General features: G+C 38.7%; 1 protein-coding gene across 4 annotated transcripts in view; it reads left to right on the top strand.

Moving 5' to 3' along the window:
- Nucleotides 1-27,147, top strand: part of FBN1 (fibrillin 1) — a 224,955-nt gene that overhangs the window by 39,897 nt on the left and 157,911 nt on the right. For all 4 annotated transcript variants that reach the window (XM_027569942.2, XM_027569939.2, XM_027569940.2 and 1 more), the window contains one exon: nucleotides 2,966-3,061. In XM_027569942.2, the coding sequence (XP_027425743.2) occupies nucleotides 2,966-3,061 (96 nt within the window). The remainder of the gene's footprint in view (nucleotides 1-2,965; nucleotides 3,062-27,147) is intronic.

Genomic DNA, 27,147 nt, shown 5'->3' with positions numbered 1-27,147 from the left:
CTTGACTAATGGTATCTGCATCTCTCCAGTTTCCCAACCTAGATTCTGCTACTGTAATACTTACCACATGGTGTTCGGTTTGCTGGTTCATTCATGAACACTGTTTATTATGTGTCTACTCTCAGTCAGCCCCTGCAGAGGATGAAAATTCCTCCAAGAAAGCTTACTTTTTATTACACTAAGAGGAATATATACACCCTGCAGAAAATTTGGAAAATTTCAAAAAGAGAAAATAATAAAATTCTCCATAATCCTGTCATTCCAGATATTACCTTCTAGTCTTTTAATGCATATTTGGCACATGAGATCTTACTGTATACATGATTTTTCATACTCCTTTTTTACTTAATATTTTATTAGAAGTATGTTCCATGTTATTAAACGTTTTAAAATATGTTTTAAGGGTTGCAGAATACTCCATTATACAGATGCTTTATTATTTATTTAATGAATCTTTAATGATGAGCATTTATTCCTATTGTTTCCAGTCTTTGCCATTGTATATATATTTGCCACAATGAATATTGTTACTATAAATGAACCAAAATTTATATAATGCCCCCGTGACTGTCCATGCACTGCACATGTGGTAAGAATAACGACTGAGTTTTGGGTAGCCCACAACAGCAGTGTGGGGAGAGGAGACACAGGACAGCTTCCCCAATGTGGGAGACCCTTGAGCTGGTTTTTGAAGGATGGGGTGGGGTTCACTTGTCAGATGATGGGGGATGGGCCTCTCATGCCACTGGCAGAGCATGGGCCAAAGCACAAGGTCATGGCAGGGGATGAGATGTCAGACATAGCCCGTGTTGCTGAGGGAGGTGATGGGAAGGCAGATAAGGTCAAAATGAAAGTCGTGGGCCCAGGTTTGGAGTGCCTTTACGCATACCGTGTTTGCATCCACAGTAGAGCCAGGGAAGAGGAGTGAGACACAACACCCAACCAGTAACAACCAACCAACAACAACCGTTCCCTGGCTGAATCATTTACTCTACATTTACCATGTGCTGGGCACATTTTCCAACTCTTCACATGCATTAACTCATTGAATAACACTGCAGCCTCCTGAATTAGAGACGTCTTTTACCTCTAACAGATGAGGAGAATGGGGCACAGGGACATCAGTCTTGTCTGAAGTTATATGGGGAGGGATTGGCAGAGTTAGGCTTTGAACCCAAGCAGTCTGACTTCATGGCCCGTGCATTTACTGCTATGTAATGCTGGCCTCAGACGCTTCGCTTACAGTGGTTTACGATGAGGAAGATCGTGGTGGCCACAGTGTAGGGTGGAACTGCAGTGGGGAGAAACAGGAAGCAGGAAAACTAGTACCAAGGCTGTGGCTATTGAGCTGGTGGGAGGGGGGTGGAGTCAAAGGCATTTTTGGAAAGGGAATCATGAGGAGCTGCTGGGCATTTTCTGCTCCCTTTGGTACTCCTTGAGGGAGTTTAGCGCCAAATCTACCACACAACAGGCATTTGGTTAACGCTTTCAGAGTCAGAAAAACTTTCCTAGACCTCACGTTCCTAATCTATACAATAGGATGATTGGCTTAGACCATCTCAAAATTTCTTTTCTGCCTAAAATTTTTTCCTTCTCCCCTGACTGTACATTAAGAGGCAAATCGGAACAATTAATGTACGCAAACCTCTCTCATTTTATGATGAGAAATGGGCTGGTGCCATAGTTTTGGCTTATAAGGGGTTGTGTCAGTTCAAGTCCTCTGATCCCAAGCAGATGCCAAGACAGAATTGGATATACAAGAGATTTATTGTAGAAAAGGCCTGTAAAGAAGAAAGGGGTGAGAAGGCAGGAGTAGGAGGGGAGGGCCTTCAGACCTCGATGCTGGTCTTCGCCCCTGTGCAAGGAGAGGGGGATTGGGTAGATTGTGTAGAAGGTGCCTCAGACTAGAATCCAGCTCTAAGAAAGCCTTGGCCAGGCTGATGGCGAGCCCAGAGCAAAGATTTCCCGTTGGGAGAGTTCCATGATGGGCAGAAGTGCCCAGTCTCTGGTACCCCACTAAGCTTAGTCATTGGGTGGTACCAGCCAGGAGATCTGTCCTTGGCGTGAACATGAAGCAGATCTGAAGGTGTGGTGGCTGGGGGCTGTCAGCCAGCTAAGCTCCTTACAGTAGGTTTTCTTGGAGACAGATCTGAGTGGCTCAACTTCATGACTGCCACAGGGATACAGATAAAGTGTGCAGGAAATATAGGAAGGAGGAATTAACTCAAAAGGAGGAGGTATTAGGGAATGAGATAGGAGCTGGGCTTTCAAGAGGGGGTGGCAAATTTGGCTCAGAAGAGCCCACCACCTGTGGATAAAGATGCCTAGAAAGAGGCCATCGCAGGAAAGAATTGCAGGAAATTGTACAGAGAAGAGTTGTTCAGGGCATGAGCTCTCAGTTCTTACTTTAATGCCTTTTCTGGCAAGTAGAATGTCCCTCCCTCAAGCATCACTGGACTTATCTCACCAATAGATTCTGTTACAACAGTCGCTTGGGTCTTCCTTACAGTCCATAAATATGGTCAGAATTAATGTTTTATTGTTTGTAGTCAATTGTGTGATTTAACATGCCGTATTTCTGTACCGGTGACAGAGGCCAATGTTTTCCCTCATGGGAGCCCTCAATTCATAAGCAAACAAGTCAGCTCGCTAAAATGCAGTTCTCATCCAGTGACATCTCTTATAAACCACCATTTAAGATACAGAACTGAAAACACTGCTCACATATTCCCCAGAATGAAACTGTCAGCATCAACCTAGATGTAAACTCACTTGTTCCAGGCAGTTTAACCTGAGTTGATTGAGGAACATATGCAGAGCTGGAACTGGAGCATAACTATTGAAAATGAATACCAGGGTGATTGTTTAGATTTTTTATTCTTGTGCCTCAGGGGATGGTAAGTGTTACTCTGTTCGCATCTAATTTCCGGTGAAGGCTCTCAGCTTCTCCCTCCTTCCCTTCCAGCTGTCTGTGAGAGTGGATGCCTCAACGGAGGCAGGTGTGTGGCCCCGAATCGATGTGCCTGCACTTACGGCTTTACTGGACCCCAGTGTGAAAGAGGTAATTTTTAAAAATGAATGACTATAAATATGTTCTAATGGCTAAAGCTATTCCTGATTTAAGCATGCATTGGGTTTATACAGCTCCTGCATGAATTTTGCTGAGCTTCAAGGGGGTTTCTGATTTGTCACTGGGAAGGTTCCTGTGATGACAAGACAGTGACCCCAAGTCTATGCATGTCATTCCATAATTCTTGCCAGTGGACTGCAGGACTCACTAGTGAGCCTGTGCCTAAGCACCAGTTGGCAGGCATCAGGATAAAAAGGGAAGGATTTTCCAAAAGGGTAAGGATTGAGCTCATTGTTGTCCTAGTAAATTAGAGAAGTGGCTCCAAACGAAACATCTGTATGGAAAGGAAAAAATTTAGAGTGAAAGAAAAACACTCTTAAAGATCTGTGAGAACCCACCGGGGGCTCTAGTGGCATACAAGCGTAGCCTCCAGAATTCACTAGAAATGTCGATTGTGGAGGAACTAGGCTTTCACGTGTGTGGTTTATCCAATACTCAGTGTAGCCTTCTGATACGCCTCACTCTTCCATAAGGAAAGACGAAGGCTCGAAGAGGGCAAGGGATCTGCCTAAGTTCACACACCTAATAATATGCTTTCGTCGGAATGTGGTTTTTCTGTGTTTAAGTCTGATGCTCACTGCTGCTCCGAATTAAAGGAAATGTCCTACCTGATTTGCCTACCTGTAAATGCAAATGTGATATTGAGATGGATTTAGGTGTGTAATATTGTTGAGTTTTTCCTCCAACCCCCTGAACTTTGGCTTTATTGATTGCCTTGTCTCTACATTCATAGCCGGTTCTCATCGTTCCTAGTTTATGGTGAAAGTGTGGGAGGTTTATTTCATAAAAAACTGCACAAATAGTCATGAAAACACTGATTAAAAATACTCATGAACCTTTTAAACTACAATCATCACTTTCTATCCAAAGTTGTATGAAGACATTTTTCTATTCTGAGATGGAAAGCTAAGATTCAGGTAGCAGATGTTGAATATATGTTATGTTAAGAGCAAAGATCGGTATGGGAGAAATTATTTTCTGCTTCTGTTTTTACAAGTTCATCTAAATTCAGTTATTTGCTGATAAAGCAATAATACCTGTTTTAGTAGCTTGTAACTAGGTCAATAGTAATTGTAACAAGGGCCTAGAGTTACTAGACCAATTACTATTATTACTGGATATATTATATTGTATCTTAATTCAGTACCACTAAATGGTATGGATGAGTAATGCATCATGGGCTCTACCTTCATCAGCATCGTTTTGGAGTCCCCCTTTAAAAGTGTTTCTCTTTCTAACCTAAAGTATTTTTATTGATTTGGAGATAATATATCTCTAATGGTATTCAAAATAATAAAGATACCTCTTTCGATTAGGTAGTATCATTCTGTGGCCTTATCATTACTCAGTGAGATGATGTGGGATTTAAATTGTTGAGATTAAAATTGTTAGTGTGTAACTTGGACAGTGGTGCGTGAAAATAATTCCTCAGATAATCCTGGGTTTAATTTATTTTAGAAAAAATCACACATAGGAGGAAGTTATAGGGCATTTTACCTCTAAGAGAGTGGTTAATGATTTACTGTGAAGAATATTGATGCCCATAGTTCAGGCATTGATGATAACACAGTCTAAAATAAAGGGGGCATAATATTTAACCATTCCACAGTTATTTCTTCAAAGACTTCACCTTTGACTGAGATTAAGGAATGAAGTGAATGCATTGAGTTACTAAACTTTGAATCAAAACTGGCATATTATTCAGGGATTCCTCTACGTTTGGAGTACCTTTAACTGCTCCCTTTCATGATAACGCTGTCCTGAAATTTGTACTAGGTGTAATATATTTTGGTCCCATAGATCTTCACAGTGGTGATTATCCCCAAATAAAATTAATCCCTAAATGGCAGATTTTCAGGCATGTGCAGCAGTGGAGGCTGGGGAGGAAGCAGTCTCTTTTTCATTGTTACCCTTTGCCTGTTCTTCCCATGAATACTGTCCCAGACATTCAATGGGAAAAGGGAAACCTAAGTGCAATTTCCCTCACTACACGGGAGAAGGGGAGTCTTTTTGATTCCAGAACTGTATTTCCACTTAGAGAGCCTTCACTGTTTCCTACTCCTATGGAAGTCGTCTGCTTACTGCTTTAAAGAACTATATCCCTTTACTCAAATGCATGCTCATGATTTCAAGAATGATCAATAAAAATGTAGGACTGAGTCAGGACAAATCCATCCTGAAGCACAGGGAAGTGTTCAGTGTGACTTCTGATGGTGGGTTAGTATACTGATTAAGTTGTTTATTGCCTAGGCAGGTTTATTAAGTCGTTTAACTACCTAGGCTAGTTGCATTATGTTTTAATTGGAAAATGGCTTTTTATTTTTAAAAATAACTTTTAGGAAGTCTTTACTAATTTCCTTTCTCCCTTCTTGGGCCAAGTCCTCCTTCTGCATTCTCCCTTAGCACACTCTCCGCGCCTGTTTTGATAGCACTTACGACATTATATTGAAACAGCAGGTTCCCATGCCTCTCTCCCCGACTAGGGTATAAGCTCATCAGCAGCAACTATGGTTTCATCAGCTTTTTAATTCCCACACCAAGCTCAATGCCTAATGCATAGTACATGGCCAATAAATGTTGAACTGCACTTATTTTAAAGCACCAGAAAATCTGGAGATATGATTCTCAGATATGAACAAGTGTCTCCTAGAATTGCTGTTTACCTACTTGTGGATAGTCCTGGATACTTTTCACTGGTTTCATTTTAAGCAGAGTTTACAGCGTTGATGGCTAATTGTAAATTTGGCCCCATTTTTACAAGTATGATCTTTTAGGGCCACAAGACTGTCATTTTTTCAGTTGGAAAGGATGCAGAAAGGAAGGTATATTTTGACTAAAACCAGGTGGCAATAAGCAAATAAACAGCTTCCTATCATGATGTAATATACATGGAAAGGACCATTTCAAATGTCAGTTACAAGTACTTCTCAGGATAAGCAGCTTTGTCCCCGGCAGATATTGGAACTTCTGTACATCTGTAACTACCTCAGAAAGCCAGTGCAAGAATGGAATACCCTTTGGGGGTGACGCTGGCAGGAATTGGATCACTTTGAGCCCATAAGTGAATCTTGATAATCCATGAACATAGTGTTTGGATTTGTGATGGAGACAAGCAGTTGATCCATGCTTGAGCTGCAAATTAGAACATTCATTCAACAAATGCAACCAGAAGATGAAGCAAATTTGTCTCACTTGTAGCTTTCAGCCAGTAAAATAAATGTTTTTAAAGAGTATCTTGGCTTGTTAGCTTCATCAGGCAGGTGGCAGTGATACTGTTGCCTGGCTCTCTATACTAAATGGAGGAAAAGTAGAGACCTATGATTTGCTTGGCCTGCAGTGCTTACTTTTTAAAAACTGAATGTGAATACCTTTAGTTACATTTTCCAGTTTGTTACAGGCTTTACCACTCCCTATTGTGATGCATCCTGCTCACTTCATCCATTTTTAGTTTGCTTCCATTTAGTTTGCTGCTTAGCCCTGTGGGCACTTAATCTGACACCTCCTACTATATTTACATAGAGTGTAAATTTACACTTACTGATTTTTGGATAGTCTCCGCCCCCCACTCCCCTTCATTTTGCCTTCTCTCTGCGGGGGCTTTGAGCAACTTGGTAAAACTTCTCTTGCCAACCCTCAGTGGTACAGTATGTTAGCATTTCTTTCTTTCTTCTTCTTTTTTTTAATTAGGATTTCTTATTAGAATATTGAAATGAGATCAGTGCCTATTTTGGCAGTGACAACACAAGCTAGTTGGGTATTGCCATAGTTATTGCCAACAAGAGTATGTGGAATCACATTTTCTCTTGCTATCTTTCCTCAGAATGCTGATTACTTAAAATCTTGTTAAATGCTTTTATATTAAACACAGTGAATCATGTGAGGGGATAAGACTTCTCCAGATAATGATAAAAGAGACAATAATGGGGCTAGAGCTGAAGTTGGAGATGGGGAAGGGATAATGATGAATAGGCTTACGGAAGAAGAGAACAGAAGATAGATACTGAGAAAACATGAGGAGAAGCAAGAGAACCGGGGGAGCACTGAGCCAAAGAAACTAAAAGCAAGCAGTTCAAGAAATAGCCTGACAGTTGTTAGACTCTTCAAAGGGTCCAGAAAGAATGAGAATCACAAAGAGGCCCTTTGATGTAGCAACAGGTGACGTGTCCTGGGTACTTAGAGGGTGCCAGGCAGTGTGCCGAAAGCTGTACTTGGGCAATTTGCAACAAGCTTATGAGTTAAGTCCTATAATGAGTCCCACTTTACAGAGGAGTGAACAGATGCAGATAGAGGTCAAAGAGCTTTCCTGAGGTCAGACAGCTCGTAAGAGGTGCAATGAAAAAACTGAAACCAGCTAAATTGGCTTAAAAGCCTATGCACATAACCACTGTGCTATATTTGGGTTTCTCTGGGAAGAGCTCGTTAGTAACCAGAGAGAATTTTCCTGAGGAATCATAAGAAGAAATCCAGAACTATGAGTTTTAGCATGGAAGTAATAGATTTAAAAGAAAAGAAGCACTTCAAGAAATTCAGCTAGGTAAGTAGTTTTCCTCCCTGGTAGAGTTGAGCTAAGTTGCTTTTAAATAATTTTTAAAAGCCAAAAGAAAGGAGTCATGAGTATTGCTTGGGTGTATCTAATGTAGGGACTTGGACTATTTCTCTGTTTGCTTGATTTTGATATTTTAAGCATAACAACCCACTCTCGTAGAAAGGATGATTCCTATTTGTTTGTAGTACTTATAAATTGACTCCAAAGGACTGAACCAACATTCTGAAATGTACACATACAAAATGAATATTGCTGTTTGTGCAGTTACCATGGAAGGTGATACAGTTTTCCTATGATATTACAATTCTCCAAATCATATTTGGAAACTTTTTTGAAATTGTCTTTACAGAGTCAGCAATAGATTTGAATGAGTATGTGAACATTTTGCCCTCCTTTCTGGGAGGCATTTAAAATTTTTAGAAACAGCCTAAAACAGGGTCCATTCTAGTGACTATAGTGGATAGTCAAACACTTTGTTTGGGGTCAAAAATTGACTTAAATTAAAAAGCAGTGAAAAGAATTGTCTTGTGTGACTCTTAAAGCACATGGAATTGGATTAACATTCTAATGTTAAATTTTATGTGAGCCAGAAGATGAATCCTTTTGGAAGCATAAATGCTAATAATAAGATATTTTCTATGTTTTCTCCATCTGGAGATCTTCATCATGTACCATCTGAATGTAAGCATGGACATGGACTTTTCCCTATCTCGAATCATTTGTTCAGGGCTAAATTCCTACTCAAGTCTAAACCGTGAAAATGATGCTTGGATTTTTGCCAAATCAAGAAAGTCTGCTGGTGTTCTGCTGGTTATTAGTTGGTAAAGTATAGGGGAAAGTCTTACTGAACTGATAGCTCTAAGTATAAAGAACAATGGGAGGGGCAAATGAGTAGAATACAAATGAAAGTGTAGCAATAATTCATAGTCCATCAGAGAATGACCAGAGAAGGTGAACTAATCTTTGTTCATCATACTTGCCTCCTTTAGGGAATTCCAGTGTTAATAGAGCCGGAAAAGATGTTTAGGGTTTTTGTTTGTTTGTTTGTTCGGGTTTTTTGTTTGTTTTACACAACAGTGGAAATAGAACAGAAGGCAGATAGGTTGGTTGTAATTCTACTTCATTCTCGTATGTGCAGTGTCTCTGATGATACAAAAATTATGGTTTTGCACAGAGATTGTTAATGATTTCATTTAACAATTTAAAAAAAAATCAAAAATGATCCTGAAAGCAATTAAGCCTTTATTTTGTAAATCCAGGAAAGCAGTGTCTGCAGTGTGTTTCGTGAATGGAAAGGACTAACATATAATGACCCAAATACTTAATAACCAGGTAGTCTCATTTGGATACATTTGCCTTCTAACAAGAAAGTAGAAGCATGACCTACTCTCAGAGGACTGCCTAGAATGCTTCACAGAATCAAGAGCTCATTTTCCGGTACTTTTTTCCTGGAGTTTTTCTGGATGGTACTGATGAAATCTAGACTCCTTTTTCCCCCTCTATCTCTCTGCTTGGAAGTATGGTTAACTCTGCATTTCTGATACTAATTTTGCATTTTAGGTGGCTATTATTAAAGTCCCCAGGATAAATGCCAAAAGCTTACTCCCATTCTCAGAGTGCCTTTGGAATGCAAAGCTCTGTGAACTATGAATTTCTTTTTTCTAAAAGGTAACAGGCAATAAACTGCTCTTACTGAAATATGTTGAGGCCTTTGTGAGCTCTGCCTTTGGGATTTAGTCTAAATGGAAAGTAAATACCCATGTGTAGATAGCAGGTGCCAAATGACCTAAATGTTACTATGCATCTGAAGTGGTATTGCAATATTTGGCAGTTGGTGGATCATTGAATAAACCTGATCTTCCTAGAACATTTCCAGAAAATGCATCTGTTGAGCTAGACATTCAGGTTTGGTGGTTGAGTAACTGTATACATGTAGGGGACGTATGCTACCATGCCTCTGGATGCTGCACGTGCCTGGTGTGAACAAGCAGGACTGTTGGGAGGCCATCACAAAGCAGTTTAGTTTCTGTCTCCCACTTCCTAGCCCTCTCAGCCCACTTAGTGGGCTAGTTTTCTTCCAGCTTGTGGGTGACATTTTCTGGTCCCTTTCAGAATGTCTCCCCTGTGGGTCCTTTATGTGAGCAAAGATGTCTGTATTCTTAATGGTTGCTTACATTTCCTTCCTCAAGCCCTGGATATCTAGAGGTACCTCCAGCCATCTGGGACCTCTTTGTCACTCCACTGCCAGCAGCCCTCTGAGAAGGGATCTAAGGCCACTCCACACCAGCTTTCTCTTACAGTAGTCTACAATGACCTGGTGGAAAACACTCATGCTGTTTTTTGCCACAATACATTTTCGGAGTGCAAACCAACTGCAACACAGTAGCAGCCTCCCCCTTCAATCACATCAAGCATCTGGCCAGCCAGTTTCCAGGCATTAGATAGTTCCCAATCCCCAGTGTCCTCCAAACTGCAGTGGATACATAGCATGCAGTCTGAGTAGTCTCCTTGAAGCCCCTCTCATGGCTTGTCATCATAATGTGGTCCTCTACCAGCTTCCTAGGGAGCTAGTGACAGTCCAGCTCTCTCTCAAGTAATCCCCTTCCCATCTCTGACTACCTCAGACATGGTTATATTCCTGTTAGGCATGATTTAAGAACCCTATGACCAGATTGTCATCACCTCCTTTGCAAATTCTGCATCATAGTGTCACACTTGCCTTAGAATGTGGCACCTTTTATCTTGGTGCTTCAACTGAAATGTTCATTGTAACATCCTCTAATATCAAAATGAATCATTTAATACAGTTCTTAAATTTGAAAAAAAATAGTTATTAAATTTGATATAAAATTTGGTATCATGGTTTCATCTTCTAAGACAGTTTGTTTTCAAATTTATTGTTTTTTTTCTTTTTTAAAGCTTTTATGAACTTTTAAAAAGATGGAACTAGTTTTTATAAGTTAGTAGCCTCACTTAATGGTTGGATCACTTTTCAGTCTTGGGTACTCAAAATACTATTGCCAGCACTGACCAATACAAATGTAATGTGAGCCACATACAGAACTTTAACTTTTTAGTAGCCACATGAAAAAGTAAAGAGAAACAGGTAAAACTAATTTTAACAATATTTTGTTTAACCCAGTATATCTAAAAGTTGTATTTTAATAGAGACTCAGTACTACAAATTATTGAGATATTTTGCTTTCTTTTTTCCGCACTAAGACTTTAAACCCTCATGCATATTATGCCACATCTCACTCTGGGCCAGCTAAGAGCCAAATGTGGCTGGTGGCTATCATATTGGACAGCACAGCTCTAGAGTTTTGCTTCTAATATTACACATCAACACTTCATCTAAGGACCTTATTAGGGCTCCAGGTTTTCTTCTTCCCACTGCTTCTTCTTCAGGTTTTAAGAAAGCAGCATCTTAGAGAATCAGAGCCCATATTGATATTTAAAAATAAACCAGTGTAAAAAAAAAAAAAAACAAAATTAGAGGCTTTAGGTTAGAGTCTAATTTCTCAGGAATTTCTAAGTTGAATTTTGTTCAAATATAAGTGATGAGCAAAATCTCTCGTAGTCATGTCAGGTCTAACAACTATAGCAAATATTTCATAAAGGCTCAGCCCTAAGCTAGGCACTATGATGGAATCAGAAGGAAATTTATGGTTCTTGTCATCAGGGACTAAAAATCATTTTTTGAAAAGATAGAAATGCATATACGAAATAGTAAAATAACCAAGCAGGGCAAATATTTAGCTAGATAGAGTAGATGAAAAGTACTATAGATGAAGGGAAGAGATAGTATAAAGATGCAGAGGCTGCAATTGACCAGGGGAAAATGGAGGGCAAAGTTGCCCTTAGGAAGCCCCTCCTATGCTAGCTTTCTCAGTGTTGGAGACCTATGAGAAAAGAGGAGGGGGCACGATGTCAACTTGCTCAACTCCAAAGAAGGGAAGGTCTATTTCAAATCTCTCTGTGGTGCCGTTCTGTTCTACTGAACAATGGCTTCTGCACCATTTCTGTATAAGGCAGGGTATTGGGATTTCAAAAAATTCTTAGTGGGTGGACTGGTCTATTTCTGAAACTGTTTTAGCTTAATCCCATGGATAGCAGCCTGGAGACCCTTACCAATTTTATATGCTTAATTGAGAGTCCTTGAGAACGCTTGGTGTTTATGTTCTCCAGTAGTTATGGCCTCTAGAGAGTCTGTGCTGTTTTTGGTTTATGAATGTATATTGGACAAATATATGGGACTTCGTGGTCTAGATGATGTGCCAAAGTACTTTTTGTAGAACATTAGTCCCATGGGGGTTCCATGAAATGAAGTTTCCATGGTCAATAGCATTTTGGAAACTGTATACCATGTCCTCTTTTGGAGAGGCAGTGGGTGTATTAGCATGTTAGCTCTTGGGAGTACTTCAAGAAGGTAACTGTTTTTACTTAGTTTAACTCAGCACTTCTAAATCCATGAATTTTAGAATCCTCGTCCTACCCCCCCCTTCTCCATTAACACCTTTAACATCTTTATCCCAAGGATCTGGATTCTGATTATTTTAGCAGTTATTTTGAAAGTCACTTGACATCTCTGACAACGCCTTTGTGTTCTACATAGATATTTTAAATCCATATATGATCCTTATCTGAGGATGAATATTTGTCTCCTACATGTCTAGAGGTTCTTGGAGGAAGATTCTCAACATGTAGTAACTCACCTTTTGTGTTCCTAAGAGGATTCATTTGGCCATAAATTGAAGGACAGTATGAAACACCCATTCCCAGGGATTTGGTTTTCAAACATTCTAAAGTATCACCTAGGCAAGGTGGTGGGTGGGATACTCCCATTAAGTAGTGATAAATACCTGGTTCGAAAAGGTTTGATGTGATTGGCGTGTATGCCATTTGGTTTTTATCAGCACTTGAGGGTTCTACTTACCAGAACTGGGAGTATCAGATATTCTTGAAACCAGAGCTTCTTTTTCTAGATTGGTTAAATTCTTTTCTTTCAAGGTCAACTCTAAGGCTTATTCCTCCAGTCCTCTCCTGACCTTAGGGAGCGCCACCTCCCAACTCCATCAGTTACCATGCAGCCTCACTGACCTCATTCTCTTTGGCTGCCCAGACCTCCTCCATATTTCTATTTGATGGTTAATGCACGCATTAAATGTTTGGTCTTTGTCATTCACTTTAAGCCACATTAACCATTATAGTATTTCTATTCCTCTAATGAATTCTTATTTTTCTTGTACTTTTTAAATAATTAGGTGACCCAGTCCCTGTCTTTGGGGATATATATATATATATATATATATATATATATATATATATATATGTGTGTTTTTATGATGTCTATTAAGAAGTAAGGAATGATGCACATGTTCATCTTGTCAAAAACTTTTTTCTATGGACATTTATTGATTCTTGTGTTGAGATACTTATATCAGCCTAAAAACATAGAATCCTGTTTCATGCCTTTTAGGAAGCCCTATAAATAAGTTATAATATTTTAAGTTTTCTTAAAAATATTTTCTTCACTGAATGAAACATTAATTTAAAAATATGAATATATGTATATGCACAGGCCTGAATATATATGTGAATATACACACACACATAATTTTTAACTAGTATTTTTAAAAAAATTAAATTTGGCTTATCAGATCCCATGATCTGGGGATTATCAAATTTGCTGATCTAGTTCTAGTTTGGGGGCTAATAAAATGCTGATTTATAGATAGTCTTGTAGTTGGGCTATGGTGCTTCCTTTAGACCAAAGAACAAAAATTATGTCTTACTGAGCACCAAGCCCAGTGCTATGAGGAGAGTAGGTGTTTATTAAATCTTTTTTGATTTACTTAATTTAACTGTGGGATCTTGAAGTTGATGAGAGATAGCATTTAAGTATTAAATATATTTGTTTAATACAACAGTTTTAAAATAGGTATTCTGAACAATAACACCTACAAAGTATCTGTATTTCATGTGGAAATATGAGTACAGATATTGATAATTGAAATGTGTGGGAAGTGAAATATTCTGTGGCACACATGAAAGGAAATGTTCTCCAACTTTCCTACCATATTCCCTCAGCAGCAATCCCTTTTCTCTGAACTCTTTCAGAAGAGCTTTGTAAGTAAACAGTAGATTGGGGTATTTATTTCCTCAGGAAATAAAGAATGTTCTAATGGTGCAAATCATAAAACAGGCCCATTTCTGTCTCTGTCCCTGGATCCCTTACCCTCTTGTCTGCTTCCTCATAGGAGACGTTGTTGACCTTCACTGTTGTAGGACACTCACCTAGGTTAAGGAGAAGGTTTGCAGGCTTGGGAGTACTTCAATTTTACCCAAATTGAAAATGGTTTTATAAATATGCATTAGCTCTTAGGGATCATTTCTTTCCTAAAGTGTATGGAAAAGTCTTATGTTCTGTTAGGAATTCCAGTGATTTATTCTTTAAATTCAAACTAGTGAACTTTAAAAGACAAAGGCAAAACCATGGCCCTCCTGAAGTAAATTTTGATTCATTCTTTGTATAATGATTTGTAAACTTCATTTGCAAAGTGGGGAATATTTTGGAACTTTCTTGTTGTACTATGGGAAAAATAAAAGCAGAGGCATACATACATTTAAATGATGATAAAACTGGCTTTGGATAGCAGTGTGTAATAGCAGTTTGAATTGCCCTCTTTGAGGAAACAACCCTTAAACACCACAGAAAATTCTTTAATTTTAGAAAAAAATAGCACAATTTGGAGTTGGATAGAGCTATTTCTTTTCAGACCTTATTTAGGCTTCATTTCTTTGTACAGTGTTTTTCCACACTGCCAAGCAGAACAAGCTATCACAAACCCAAACAAAAGGCAATGACTCTGAGAAGTCATTACATCCCTTTACTGAGCCAACCTGAAGTGTGCATAAGGCTCACATGTTCTCATGACTCCTAGATTGTTATTCTTTATTTTTTATGAATGAGAGGAAATGATAGGAAAATTATTTTCAAAACTAAATTTATTCCAAAGGAGTCCTCATTCCAACCTGTCAATATCACATGACAATAATTTCAGTGTTTTAAGATGCCTAATTAGGAGATGTTATGTTTTTTCAATTGCCTGACCATTGTTAAGAGCTCAGGCTCTGGAAGAAATCCTGTTCTCTGTATTTATAGGTCTGATTCTGCTTTTTGTTTGTTTGTTTTTTAGATTCCACATTTAAGTGGAATCATGTGACACTTGTCTTTCTCTATCCGACTTATTTCACTTAGCATAATACTCTCTAGGTCTATCCAGGTTGTCTCAAATGGCAAGATCTTGTCCCTTCTTATGGCTGAGTAATATTCCATTGTATATACACGCCACATCTTCTTTATCCATTTATATATTGATGGACACTTGAATTGCTTCTATGTCTTGGCTATTATAAATAATGCTATAATAAACACAGGGGTGCATGTATCTTCTTGAACTAGTGTTTTCATTTTCTTTATGTAAATATCCAGTAGTGGAATTATTGAATCATATGGTATTTCTATTTTTAAATTTTTGAGGAACTTCCATACTGTTTTCCCTAGTGGCTGTACCAATTTACGTTCCTAGCAACACTGCTTGAGAGTTTTTTTTTTCTCCATATCCTCACCAAAACCTGTTGTTTCTTATGATTTTGATTTTAGCCATTCCAACCGGTGTGAAGTGATATCTCATTGTAGTTTTGATTTCCATTTCCCTGTTGATAAGTGATATTGAGCATCTTTTCATGTGTCTGTTGACCTGCATGTCTTCTTTGGAAAAATGTCTATTTAGGTCCTCTGCCCAGTTTTTAAATTGAATTGTTTGTGTTTTGGTGTTGAGTTGTATAATTCTTTATATATTTTGGATATTAACTCCCTATTGGATATCTTATTTGCAAATATCTTCTCCTATTCAATGGGTTGCCTTTTTGTTTTGTTGATGGTTTCCTTCACGGTGCAGAAGTTTTTTATTTTGATGTAGTCCCAACAGTTTATTTTTGCTTTTGTTTCCCTTGCCTTAGGTGACATATCTAGAAAAATGTTGCTATGACCAATGTTGGGGTATTTTAAGACCATGCACTTCAAGCCTCACTTCAGGATTCAGTTTTGTTAAATGTGCCCATAAAAAGATATAATATTAAGCTGGAAAGAAAGTGTTCAAGAGAGATATGATTTTATCTATTTTGTTATCAATTATTTCCCAGGCACCGTGTTAATGACTAGAGATGTGTAATAGTACGTGAAACAGACTTACCTCTACTTCGGGAGTCACACTCTAATGGGAGAAGCAAAGATTATAAAAGTAAACAGCGAAACACCAAAGTACCAATGTGGTGAAGGCCATGAAGGAAAATAGAGGGTATGAGAGCAGAGAATAATGATGCATGTGGACTGATGGTCAGAGGTGACTCTCTGAAGAATGAGACGTTGCCAGCCATGTGAAGAGTGAGGGGAAGCTTTCTAGGTGGAAGGAAGAATGTGTGTAAAGGTCCTAAGATGGCAAGCACTTGAAGAAATGAAAGAAAACATTTATGGACATTTCAGAGGGTAAGGAAGAGTGATGGAAGATAAGGTGGGAGCAGTGGTCAGGAGAATATTGTAAGGGAGCATTGCGTGCAGCACATTAAGACGTGGGCAGTGGTGCTGTGTCACCCACAGTGCGGAATGAGAAGAACACTGTAGATTTTTCTATGGCATGTTAGAAGCCTGAGGGCTCATGTCCTCCCTGAGATTCTGCCCTAAAGAGCCTCCAAATACTGACCCTGTTAAGGTGGGAGAGTGCTTCTTGTAGGTTTCCAGTGCCCTCTGAAGCCAGGGGAATCTTGAGTTTTATGTTACTTGTATTGCTTTTCCTCTAATCCTTGTGTTTCTATTAGGACTCTGACCCCTTGCATTCCCCTAGGAAAGTGATTAAACTGGAACTTAGATGCCTTTAAAATACATAAAACAAGTCACCATGAAAATGGTTTGCTGAGGCATCAAGCATGTTGAGATAATTCATGCTTTTGAGTGGACTTCTCCCCAGGGAACGCCTTTGGATGTCCTAATAGCAATTCTGGTATCAATAAATCATTTACTGTTTGGACAAGTCATGGCCACCACCTCAGTCACTAGATACATTTGTAATGGTTTAAGTGAACAATAACAATACCCACCTAGCAACATACTGTTTGGTCATGTCATTCTTATAATACCACATGTGGTTTGCCAGCTTTGGATGGATAAACTCTTGCTGTGTCTAAAATATATATTGCAAATTAAACAGCAAATATTGTTGGCGGCTCACTGTGTACAACACATGAACTCATGCTGCATGGTGTGTGGCTTTACATAAGAATGACGCCTTGGTGTTTTTTACTAGTTTTTTAGTACTTTTCCTGCTCCATGAGAGAAGGGACTGTCTCTGTCTTGTTTATCATTTTACCTCCAGTGTTAGGTACCTAGTAACTTAGTAAGTATTTGCTGACTGGATGAATGAATAAGTAAATAGTTTTTAGGCACAGTTTATTTCTCATAACACAAGTAAGAAATGAGTGATCTACCATCTCTACTTTTAATGGATAGTTATCCACTTGATCTTTTTAAACCATGAACAGTGTCAGATAGCTAGCTAAGTGAATTCTCTGAAGTTTTAATACCTCAGAAACCCGAAGTTATGTGATCTCTTTCGCACATGCAGTACTTTATAGACATATACACAGCCTCACTTGGTCCTTAGAGCAATCTTGAGAGAATACTCATATTTTATAATCAAGGAAATAGATTGGAAGGACCCTCTGTGTCTCACTTAAGGCATGTGTCAAAGAAAGAGATCTCTGTTTTCTACCTCTGCCCAGACTATGGCACACCCATATTTTCCAACAAATATTTGCCTGGATTTTAGAACTACAGTCATCTGTAGGATTACATTTAGTGATTATGAATTATCTTTATTTTAGCTGTACCTTTCTTCCTTTCTCTCCATCCCATGTACCTCTTTGATTCTCAGTTGGCCTGCTGACACTTGGCTATTTCTATTCTCTCTGTCTCTCAGTCTTTAGATCAAGTTTTAAAGTACTAAATTTTATGGGACTAGGCAGATCATTGCAATTGAATTTGTTGGGGAAAGCTTGTCTTTAATTATAAGCCGATGCTGTATGATGAAAACATTTTTTGCCTAGGCCAAAGACAAATACAATGATGGATGTGGGAGCTTAGCTGCAATTGAGCTGTGAATGAAATAGGAAGAGAATGTGGTCCCAGTGGAGCCCGAGAACACACAGACACAGAGAATCTGGATGTATGAATGAACTGCTCTGCTCTGGTGTAATTTATGTAAGCGTGAAAGTAGACCAGGTGTAATGGACTGTGTGTTCAGGGAAGAGCTGAGAATTGGTTTTCTTTTGTGATCAGTTTGTTTTCTTGATGCACATGTAAGGGGATTTGCAGTTTTATTCTTATAAAAATAATAGGGGATTTAGAATAGGAGAATAGTCTCCTCTGTAAGCATGAGCTCCATGAGAATGGGGATTTCTGCCTGTTTTATCACAATGCCTAGAATAATGGCTGACACATAGTAGATGCTCACTAAATATTTGTTGAATAAAAGAATGGATCCGGCATACATCCAGGCTCTCACGTTTAACAACAGGACTGGGTTCAGAGTGGACTGAACGATTTGCTGATGTGTTGCTGTAACAATGTCTGAACTAACTTAACCCAGTGACAGCTCAAGCTGAATCAGGGTTAGTGTTTGATTCTTGTCTGCCCCACTATACCAGTGCAGGCAGTTTTATTCACTGTTTCCAGGGGGTAGCTTCCTACGCCTCTGACTCACTGTATTTGATTTTGAAATTATAATTAGTTGTAATTTAACTCTATGGGACAGAATGGTAACTTAGCTAATTTGTGGCTGAAAATAGGGGAATAAGAATGAAAAGAATTAACATGGATTGCTTTGGATAGTCTAAAGTGACATGGATTAATATGCTATCAATTTTCTTCCCCTGAGAAACATTTGGTCACAAGGAGATCTGGCTTTCAGAAGAAATTCAAATTTGGGTGTGTGGCTTTTGGCATAGTCTAGCATCACTGGAATGGTCTAAGTAGATTTTGTTTCTTTTTTCCCAGGCCTTGCCATAGTTGCTCAAAAAGACCCAATCCAGTGTCTTGACTGTAAGGTTATCTGTCAGCCATAGGCTGAGCATTAGCTTGCCAAGTCTCATTGAAAAGCCAGTTAACAGACTGCACTTGGGCGGTATGTAAATCTATGCGAAGCATCTCAGAAAGCTTGAGAAGCTAATGTTAGGGGGGATATAATGTGGAATTTCCATGGAGAAGCTAAGAGAGAAAAATACTGACTTATTGATTGATAGATTAATCTCCAAAGAACAGGGGATATATTTCATGTTTCATAGTGCTAGGAAATACAGACTTTTAACAGATGCCTTTCAGTTGCCCCAAGAAATATGAATGTCATGTTTGTTAGATGGTCCAAAAGACTGTGTCTTCTTTCATCCATGGTGTGTGCATAGTGGTTGTGTGTTCTTCTTTGATAGTGACACGGTATGGGTAGGTATGAGGATCTGTTGGCTGAAAAGCAACAGGAAAAGGAAAGAGGAAAAGAAAATTAAAATAAGATGTTGGATTGAGAAATAACAAGAATGGTGGATATTTCAGGCTTTCTTTTTAACTTCAGTAACTGCCCCCCACCCAAAAAAGGAGAAACAGGAATGTCATAATCTATCTCTTCAATTTCAAAATTAATATTTTGTAACTATTCACTGATTACTGTTTCTTCTTCAAACTATACAATATTAAACATATTTCAGAAACTTCCTCTTCACTAAATAAATATAAAATGTTAACATGAGATTATGCTATCAAAGCAAGTATTCTCATCCAAAATATTTTAAAGAAATTACAGGGCAAACCAATTACTGTCTTGAGAAGCAAGGAAGAACTTATTTCTTTATCCGTCACAAATTTACCCTTAGATTCTTATTATTTGGGCTCTTTTCTCCTGTTATCTTTTAATTCATTCCATCTTAGAATATCATTCATTTCAATATAGAACTGATTTTAGAATAAATAAGTAATTTATTTAATGAGTTCCTTTTTTAACTTCAGGAAGTTAATATGAATGATAACTCCTAGTCCTAATGGTTATTCAAAAGCATATGCACCTTGCTACCCTTAGGGCACTCAGATGAATTGGATCTAAATGTGCATGGGTTTCATTAAGTATGGGAGAGGTACTCATTGATTAGGAGCACTTCCTGGGACAGGGAGCCTGAAAGGACCTGATTTATAACTTAGTATTTCTTTCCTTGACAGTTTGTGAAGGGATAGGCCAGAGCGTGTTCTTTTCATACATAGTTCTCTGGATCCATGTGGACTGAGATAAGAGGTAGAGTCAAAAGAACTCTACATCTCAGTCAGAAGATTGCTAAAGTATTCTCATTGTTGTTCATGTCCTGAGCTGTTCCAGACATCCATAGCTTTCAGAAAACTAGCTCCAGGGAAGTTGAGACTTTATAGAACGTAAAAAATGAAAAAATACCAACTCTCTTCCTTCCCTGCTTTTTTGAGAGGGTGGTAGAAATATATGTTCAACTGTATGTAGTTGAAACCACAATATAAAAAGAAAAAAAGAAGGGCTTTTTTTTCCCTAATTTTTTATTTAAATTTCAGTTAGTTAACATACAGTGTAATATTAGTTTCAGGTGTAGAATTTAGTGATTCATCACTTATATACACCACCAGTGCTCATCACAAGTGCCCTCCTTAATGCCCATCACCCATTTAGCCCATCCCTCCACCCCTGCCCCTCCAGTAACCCTCAGTTTGTTCCCTATAGTTAAGAGTCTGTTTCTTGGTTTGCTTCTCTTCCCCCCACCCCACCATGTTCATTTATTTTGTTTCTTAAATTCCACACATGAGTGAATCATATGGTATTTGTCTTTCTCTGACTTATTTTGCTTAGCATAATACTTTCTAGCTCAGTCACATCATTGCAAATGGCAAGACTTCATTCTTTTTGATGGCTGAGTAATATTCCATTGTGTACATTTTATATATATATATATATATATATATATATATATATATATATACATATACACACACACACCACATCTTTTTCCATTCATCAGTCAATGGGTACTTGGGCTGTTTCCATAATTTGGCTATTGTAGATAATGCTGCTTTGAACATCAGGGTGCATGTATCCCTTTGAATTAGTATTTTTTGTTTTCTCTGGGTAAAGACCTAGTAGACTAATGGCTGGATCATAGGGTAGTTTTATTTTTAACTTTTTGAGGAAACTCCATACTGTTTTCCAGAGCGGCTGCACGAGTTTGCATTCCCATCAGCAGTGTAAGAGGGTTCCCCTTTCTCCATGTCTTCGCCAACACCTTTTGTTTCCTGTGTAGTTAATTTTAGCCATTCTGACAGGTTTGAGGTGATACCTCGTTGTAGTTTTGATTTGTATTTCCCTGATGATGATGATGAGTAATGTTGAGCTTCTTTTCATGTGTCTGTTAGCCATCTATATGTCAAGAAGAGCCATTGTTAAAATTAAGCAACAGATCTAGCAGTAATCATGTAACTGGTTTGCTTCATACATGGAATTAGCCCTAAGTTCAATGAATATGGTATTTCTAAGAATTGTTTTTTGCTAGGAAATTATCCATTATAAGCATGTAAAGAAAAACTTCTCATTCTCTGCTCTAATTGCTACATTCAGGCATTGATCGTGACACCCAAAAATACTTTCTAGTGTTCCGGGTTCCATCTCTGGTCCTCACGTTGCATTTGCCTTGCCTGCCCTCCCTTCAAAGTTGTGTTCACCACTCAGGTACATAGTCACTGTAAGTGTCTACAAGCTTTAACAGGTTGGAGATGCATTTTTGCAGCTGGCATTTTTCACTTAAAAATAAATCACAGGATGCACTTTGGAGAGCACAGGTCTAGGAATGGAACATTAACAAAGGATACATCAAACCACAGACACTTTTAGTTGGTCCAGTTCACTGTATTTCCACACAGCCTGAAAAAGTAACATTATTACCAGCAGAGGTATTGTTTTGTCCATAATGTTTAGTCATTATTTCTGTGAACATACTTTTGGAGTACACATGCTGAGGCAGGTACCCTACGCTTCTTACCTTGGAGATTGGAATTTTCTTCCTTATTTTTCTCTTTTAACAAATGAGCTAAAAATGAATTTGAACCCATTTGCCAACCTTAGAAGGTTTGATTTAAAAAAATTTTTTTTCTCAAATACTTGAACCAACAGAATCGCTCTTGATTCTCTGCTCCTTCCCTGGCCAAAAATATATACTCTAATCTTCAAGTTCTTGTAAACAGTGTGTTCTAAGTCAGTTTGTTGGTATAAATAGCAATAATATTTTAGTAACAACTACATAATAACAGCTTAATTTTTTTAAAGATTTTATTTATTTATTCATGAGAGAGAGAGAGAGAGGCAGAGGGAGAAGCAGGCTCCCGGCGGAGCAGGGAGCCCAATGCGGGACTCCATCCCAGGACCCTGGGATCATGACCTGAGCCGAAGGCAGATGCTTAACCGACTGAGCCACCCAGGCATCCCATAACAGCTTAATTTTTTTTTTAATTTTTTTATTGTTATGTTAATCACCATATATTACATCATTAGTTTTTGGTGCAGTGTTCCATGATTCATTGTTTGTTCATAACACCCAGTGCTCCATGCAGAACGTGCCCTCCTCAATACCCATCACCAGACAGCTTAATTTTTTTAATTGAATCGTTAAGCTGCCTTAATCAGTCATTTGGTATCAAATGAAGACTGCTTTTACAGCAAAATATATGTTATAAATATACTAATATTAGTGACGTATGCCATCTCAGACCTTATGGGAAGGGGTTGCAAACAGGATGGTCATGCTGTATCAGCTAGCTCACTTCCTAATTTTTTTCATTAATTCATGCATTATGGGGAGTCACCAGCACACGAAATATTAAAGTAAAAATGACACTGTTGAGTAATCAAAACTGTTGACTGTAGAATCTCCAGGGAAGGAGGGGCAATGGGCATTTTTTGGACCACTTAATTCAAGAAAGAACAGGCTTTGTTTATTTAAGAGGCTAGTGCATCTGTTTCTTGATTGCATTCTTATTGTGAAAATGCCAGAGTATATTATAATGGATAAAATGGGGAAAAAATAAAATACAATTTAAGTGGGCCAGGAAGGAGTGGTGGTAGATATTTGAATGTTCCCTTGGAATTAATCAGTGGTTCATAAACCTAAAATACTTTTTTATCTCGAGAACTGAGTTTCTGACTCAAGTTACACAGGAGAAAATACTAGTTGGCTTGAGAATGGAAAAACCTTGGTTCACATAAATTTGTACACAGATTCCTTTATCATGGGAGAATTGTAATTAGGGATTCAGAATCTTGAGAACATGATGGTGACCTAGTTATTCCTGTACTGCAAGTGCTCATAGGAGGTACTGGCTAGACCTGAAAATAATGAATTAAGAGATTCCAGCTGGGATATGATGAAAGCATTTTTGGGAATCTCTGTATCTTGGCTGCACCACATGGGTTATAACTTGGAGAGGCCTAAACTAGTAGTAGTATATGACAGATTTATAGCCCAATTGATGTTGGGCATCAGAAAAAAAGGCTGAGGTTAAAAATGACTTGAAAATTATGAGCTTTAAAAGAATTGCCATTGGAAGAGAGGCTGAAGAAGGAAAGCATGCATTCCTTATAAGAAGGAAAATAAAAATAATAAAGGTTGAGGGTGAGGCATTGAATGGGAAAAATGGTTGTTTGTTTTTCATAGCAACTCCCCTCTGGTAGGACCCCTTATCCACCTTCCCTGCTTCATGGCTCTCCAGACCACTCCTTCTACCTAACACATTATATAGCTATTTATGATCTAGCTTTTCCACTATGCTACTGAACTTCATGAGGACAGGGATTACTTTTCTGTACCACCCCCCACCCCAGCTACTTTCTTGTATCCTCAGCTACCAGAGTGGTGTCTGACACATAGTGGGCTTTCACTAAAAATATACCGAAGAAGTGAAAGAATGAATGGTGTAACTCTAAGCCAAAAATTCATTTTAGTCTCTTTTTCCTTCATCCCTTCCTCTTTCCCTCCTTCTCTTCCTTCTTCTAGCAAGTACTTATTAGGATGTGCCAGTGCACAAAGACCAAGAAAACAAGATTCCTGGACTCCTGGAGCTTACAATTTGTGGGCACAAATCCAGTCATGCAAATGAAGGTGTAAATGAGTAAACGAGGGGTCCAGTACAGCGTAATGGTGGTGTGATAGATGTATGCACAAAGTATGATGAGAGTAGAGGAAAAAAACGTGTATCAACTGAGAGGTCAAGGAAGATTGTTTGGAAGAAGGGAAAGCTAAGGATTTGTAGAACCTGAAAGGATTTGTATGAGTTGAAGGGGGGGGGGGGGGAGCCTTGGCCTAGGAAAAAAAAAACAAAAACCCAGCATTTTCACGGAAACTGGAGCTAGCTCATTGTGAGTGGAGACATGATACCAGAACAAAGAGCATTTGGAAGTAAGCAAAATGGGTAATAATTTTAAAAAATATTGTCTCTACAAGGTGTTTTGGTGTTTTCACTGAGTCAAATACACTGGGACTTCAGAATACTTTAGACAAATATGTGAGATCATTCACTCCAATCATCATACCTTTTCTATCTCCCAGCTTCCTATTTACCCCTTTCCCAACTTGATAACCTAGGCCAAGAATGAAGCCAAGCTCTAAAGCAGGGTCGCTGTTTCCCCGCCAGCATGTTATTTGGAGTGTGGAGACTCCATTTGAACGTAATTACTAGTTGCAGGGCTGTTAGGACAATGGCCCTTTCAGGCTAATCTTGTTATCTGTGATTGTGGCCAGGAGCTGTTCTGAGAGAATACCCTTGCCTCCCGTGTTACTTACACATGAACTAGGTCCAATCTCTGATCTGCAAGTGTTCTCTTCTGGAACCTGTTTTTATGGTTAGTTCTAGGAATGCCTACCTGTTGAGTAAGGTGGTAGTTCTGTGTTAATTTGATCTCCCGTAACCTCCAAATTTTAGTAGTTTTAATATTGATATCTTTACATAGGGTGGATTTGTCATCCAGATTTGCTCATTTAAGTTGATATTTAGGGGTGTCTGGGTGGCTCCAACAGCTAAGCATCTGCCTTCAGCTCAGGTCATGATCTCAGGGTCCTGGAGTCGAGCCCCCGGGCTCCTCACTTGGTAGGGAGTCGGCTTGTCCTTCTCCTTCTCCCTTTGCCTCGCCTTGCTTGTGCTCTGTCTCTCAAATAAACAAATAAAATCTTTAAAAATAAATAAATAAATTGATATTTAAAATTAAATGAACAAAGCAACATAAAATTTTCATAAAATTGGATGCTATTTTGTGTCTTACTTGAGTTTCCAAATGGGAGACTCCTAACTGTCCTGATCTGATGTCATATGGAAACCATTGCATGCTCTTGACCTTTCTCACATTCTTAATCATGTTAGCATTTCTTGGAATATTTTCTAGTTCGTTACATTTACATTTTTCTTATTTTATAATGATAAAAGGAATGGGATATGTTTAGGCCATGGATGTATCTGTACATGAGGCCTGTACAAAGTAGATGCTTAATACATATTTGTTGAATGAGTGAATAAGAGATCATTTTAAAACCTACATCTGGATCATGAGCAGCTTCGCTTGTCTTTAGGAAAAAGTCCAGGTTCCTTTGCAAGAGCTCCCAAGCCGTTTGCAATCTGGAGCTGGTAGACCTTTTGGCTTTCTCTCTCTTGCTGTCACAACCAACAGTTCATGTTGTACATTATGCATTCACAGCCCTGTGTCTTTTCTTGTTCTGTCCCTTCTGTCTGACACGTTCTTACTGATCCGCCAGATGTGAAAGTTTCCCCTTGCTCTCTTGCAGAAGAATGACTTCTTCAGTACTTCTAGAACGTCTCATCTGTACTTCCATGAGAAGTACATGTCATTTTGCTTGATGTACTTGCCTCCTCATCTGGGGTGTTCACTCAAGACAGAGGCTCTATCTTATTTACCTTTGTGTCTGAGGGTCTAATATTGTGCTTCTGACCATAGCAAGGACTCAGTAATGTGTTCTGAATGAATAACGGGGGGGGGGGGGGGTGGGCCAGGGCCAGGGCTTGAAGATCACCTAGTTCTACAGCCCACGCTCCACACCATGAGGCCGGGAGGCCTGCAATCAGGACAAGGCGGAAGGGCTCGCAGGCGGAAGAGGCCTGACCCCTCTCCAGGGCATCTGTAGGGAGGAGTGACCATGGCCAGCTTCTAGAAAGCCATGGATTCTGGCCTGTCTGCCCAGCTGGCCCTCTTCAGAGAAGAGTCCTTGAATGATGCTGCCTTGCCGCCTTGCCGGCAAAGCCTTTCCCGAGAGATCTGGATCAGTCAGAAGCCTAAAGTCGGGTTCACAGAGTTTCTTTAGTTGTTTGCCAGGCATCTGGTTAAAGGAAGTATGACAGACTTCAAGGGACTGACCAGAATCTGAGATCTCCTTGGGCCACAAATAGTAATCGAGAGCCATATCTTAGTAGCATAGTAGAGATTATTTTCCTTAGAACTATGATTTTACATTTGCTGAAGCTTATTTCATAGTTAACTTTCCATCCACTTAGCCCTATAACGGTTTTCTCTTTTATAATAATAGGCATTGTGCTTTTTTTTTTATTACATAGTAAGCCACATTGTTTAATTTATGATTCATTGGATTTTGTTAACATATAATGAGTAATAGTGATGTTTAGTACAGAAATGTAATTAGGTGTAGTTCATTGTGCCATATGAGATAAATGTGCTTCATCATATGAGCCTCAGATGTACAGTTCCAACATATAATTTGAATTGTTTTGTGTATTCTGGACCATAACTAAGACAATATTGATATAAATATAAATGCAAAAAATACAAACTTTCAAAAATCATTTGAGACAATCCCAAAAGATAGATCTCAAAGGAGATTCCTTTCTTAGTTGAAATGCTTTGTTAACTTTTGTTTTCAGGTGGTATTCAAACTCCTTACCGTGGCACACAGGCCTCTTATGACCTGGTCCTTCCCTACCTCCACAGCTCTTTTAGCATTTTGTATGTTTTGCCTCTATGTGAAACAAACCAACCATAACATTTCAGATAAAGCTGATGTCTCGCTTTTTTTTCCTTCCTAGTTCCTTTGCCATTCCTCTTTCCAGAGGCTCCTGTCATTATGAATTTGTCATGTATTTTTTCATCTCTACACTTCACTGCACAGAAGAGCTCTTGGCCATTTGTAATGGTGTAGACTTTGCTGTACACTTTCTCTCCCAGGTTTTTTAAGTGAATGCTAATTAAGACAATCCCAGTGCTGCCCCCTGGGAGCTCTTTGTTCCCAGTGGTATGAAGGTCCTTTGTTTTGTTTGTTTTCTAACAAATAAATTCAATTGTTGCTTTTT

The sequence above is a fragment of the Zalophus californianus genome, chromosome 6, assembly GCF_009762305.2.
Source record: "Zalophus californianus isolate mZalCal1 chromosome 6, mZalCal1.pri.v2, whole genome shotgun sequence".
Lineage (NCBI taxonomy): Eukaryota > Metazoa > Chordata > Mammalia > Carnivora > Otariidae > Zalophus > Zalophus californianus.
The sequence above is the reverse complement of the archived record's forward strand: the minus strand, read 5'-3'. Positions and strand labels throughout refer to the sequence as shown.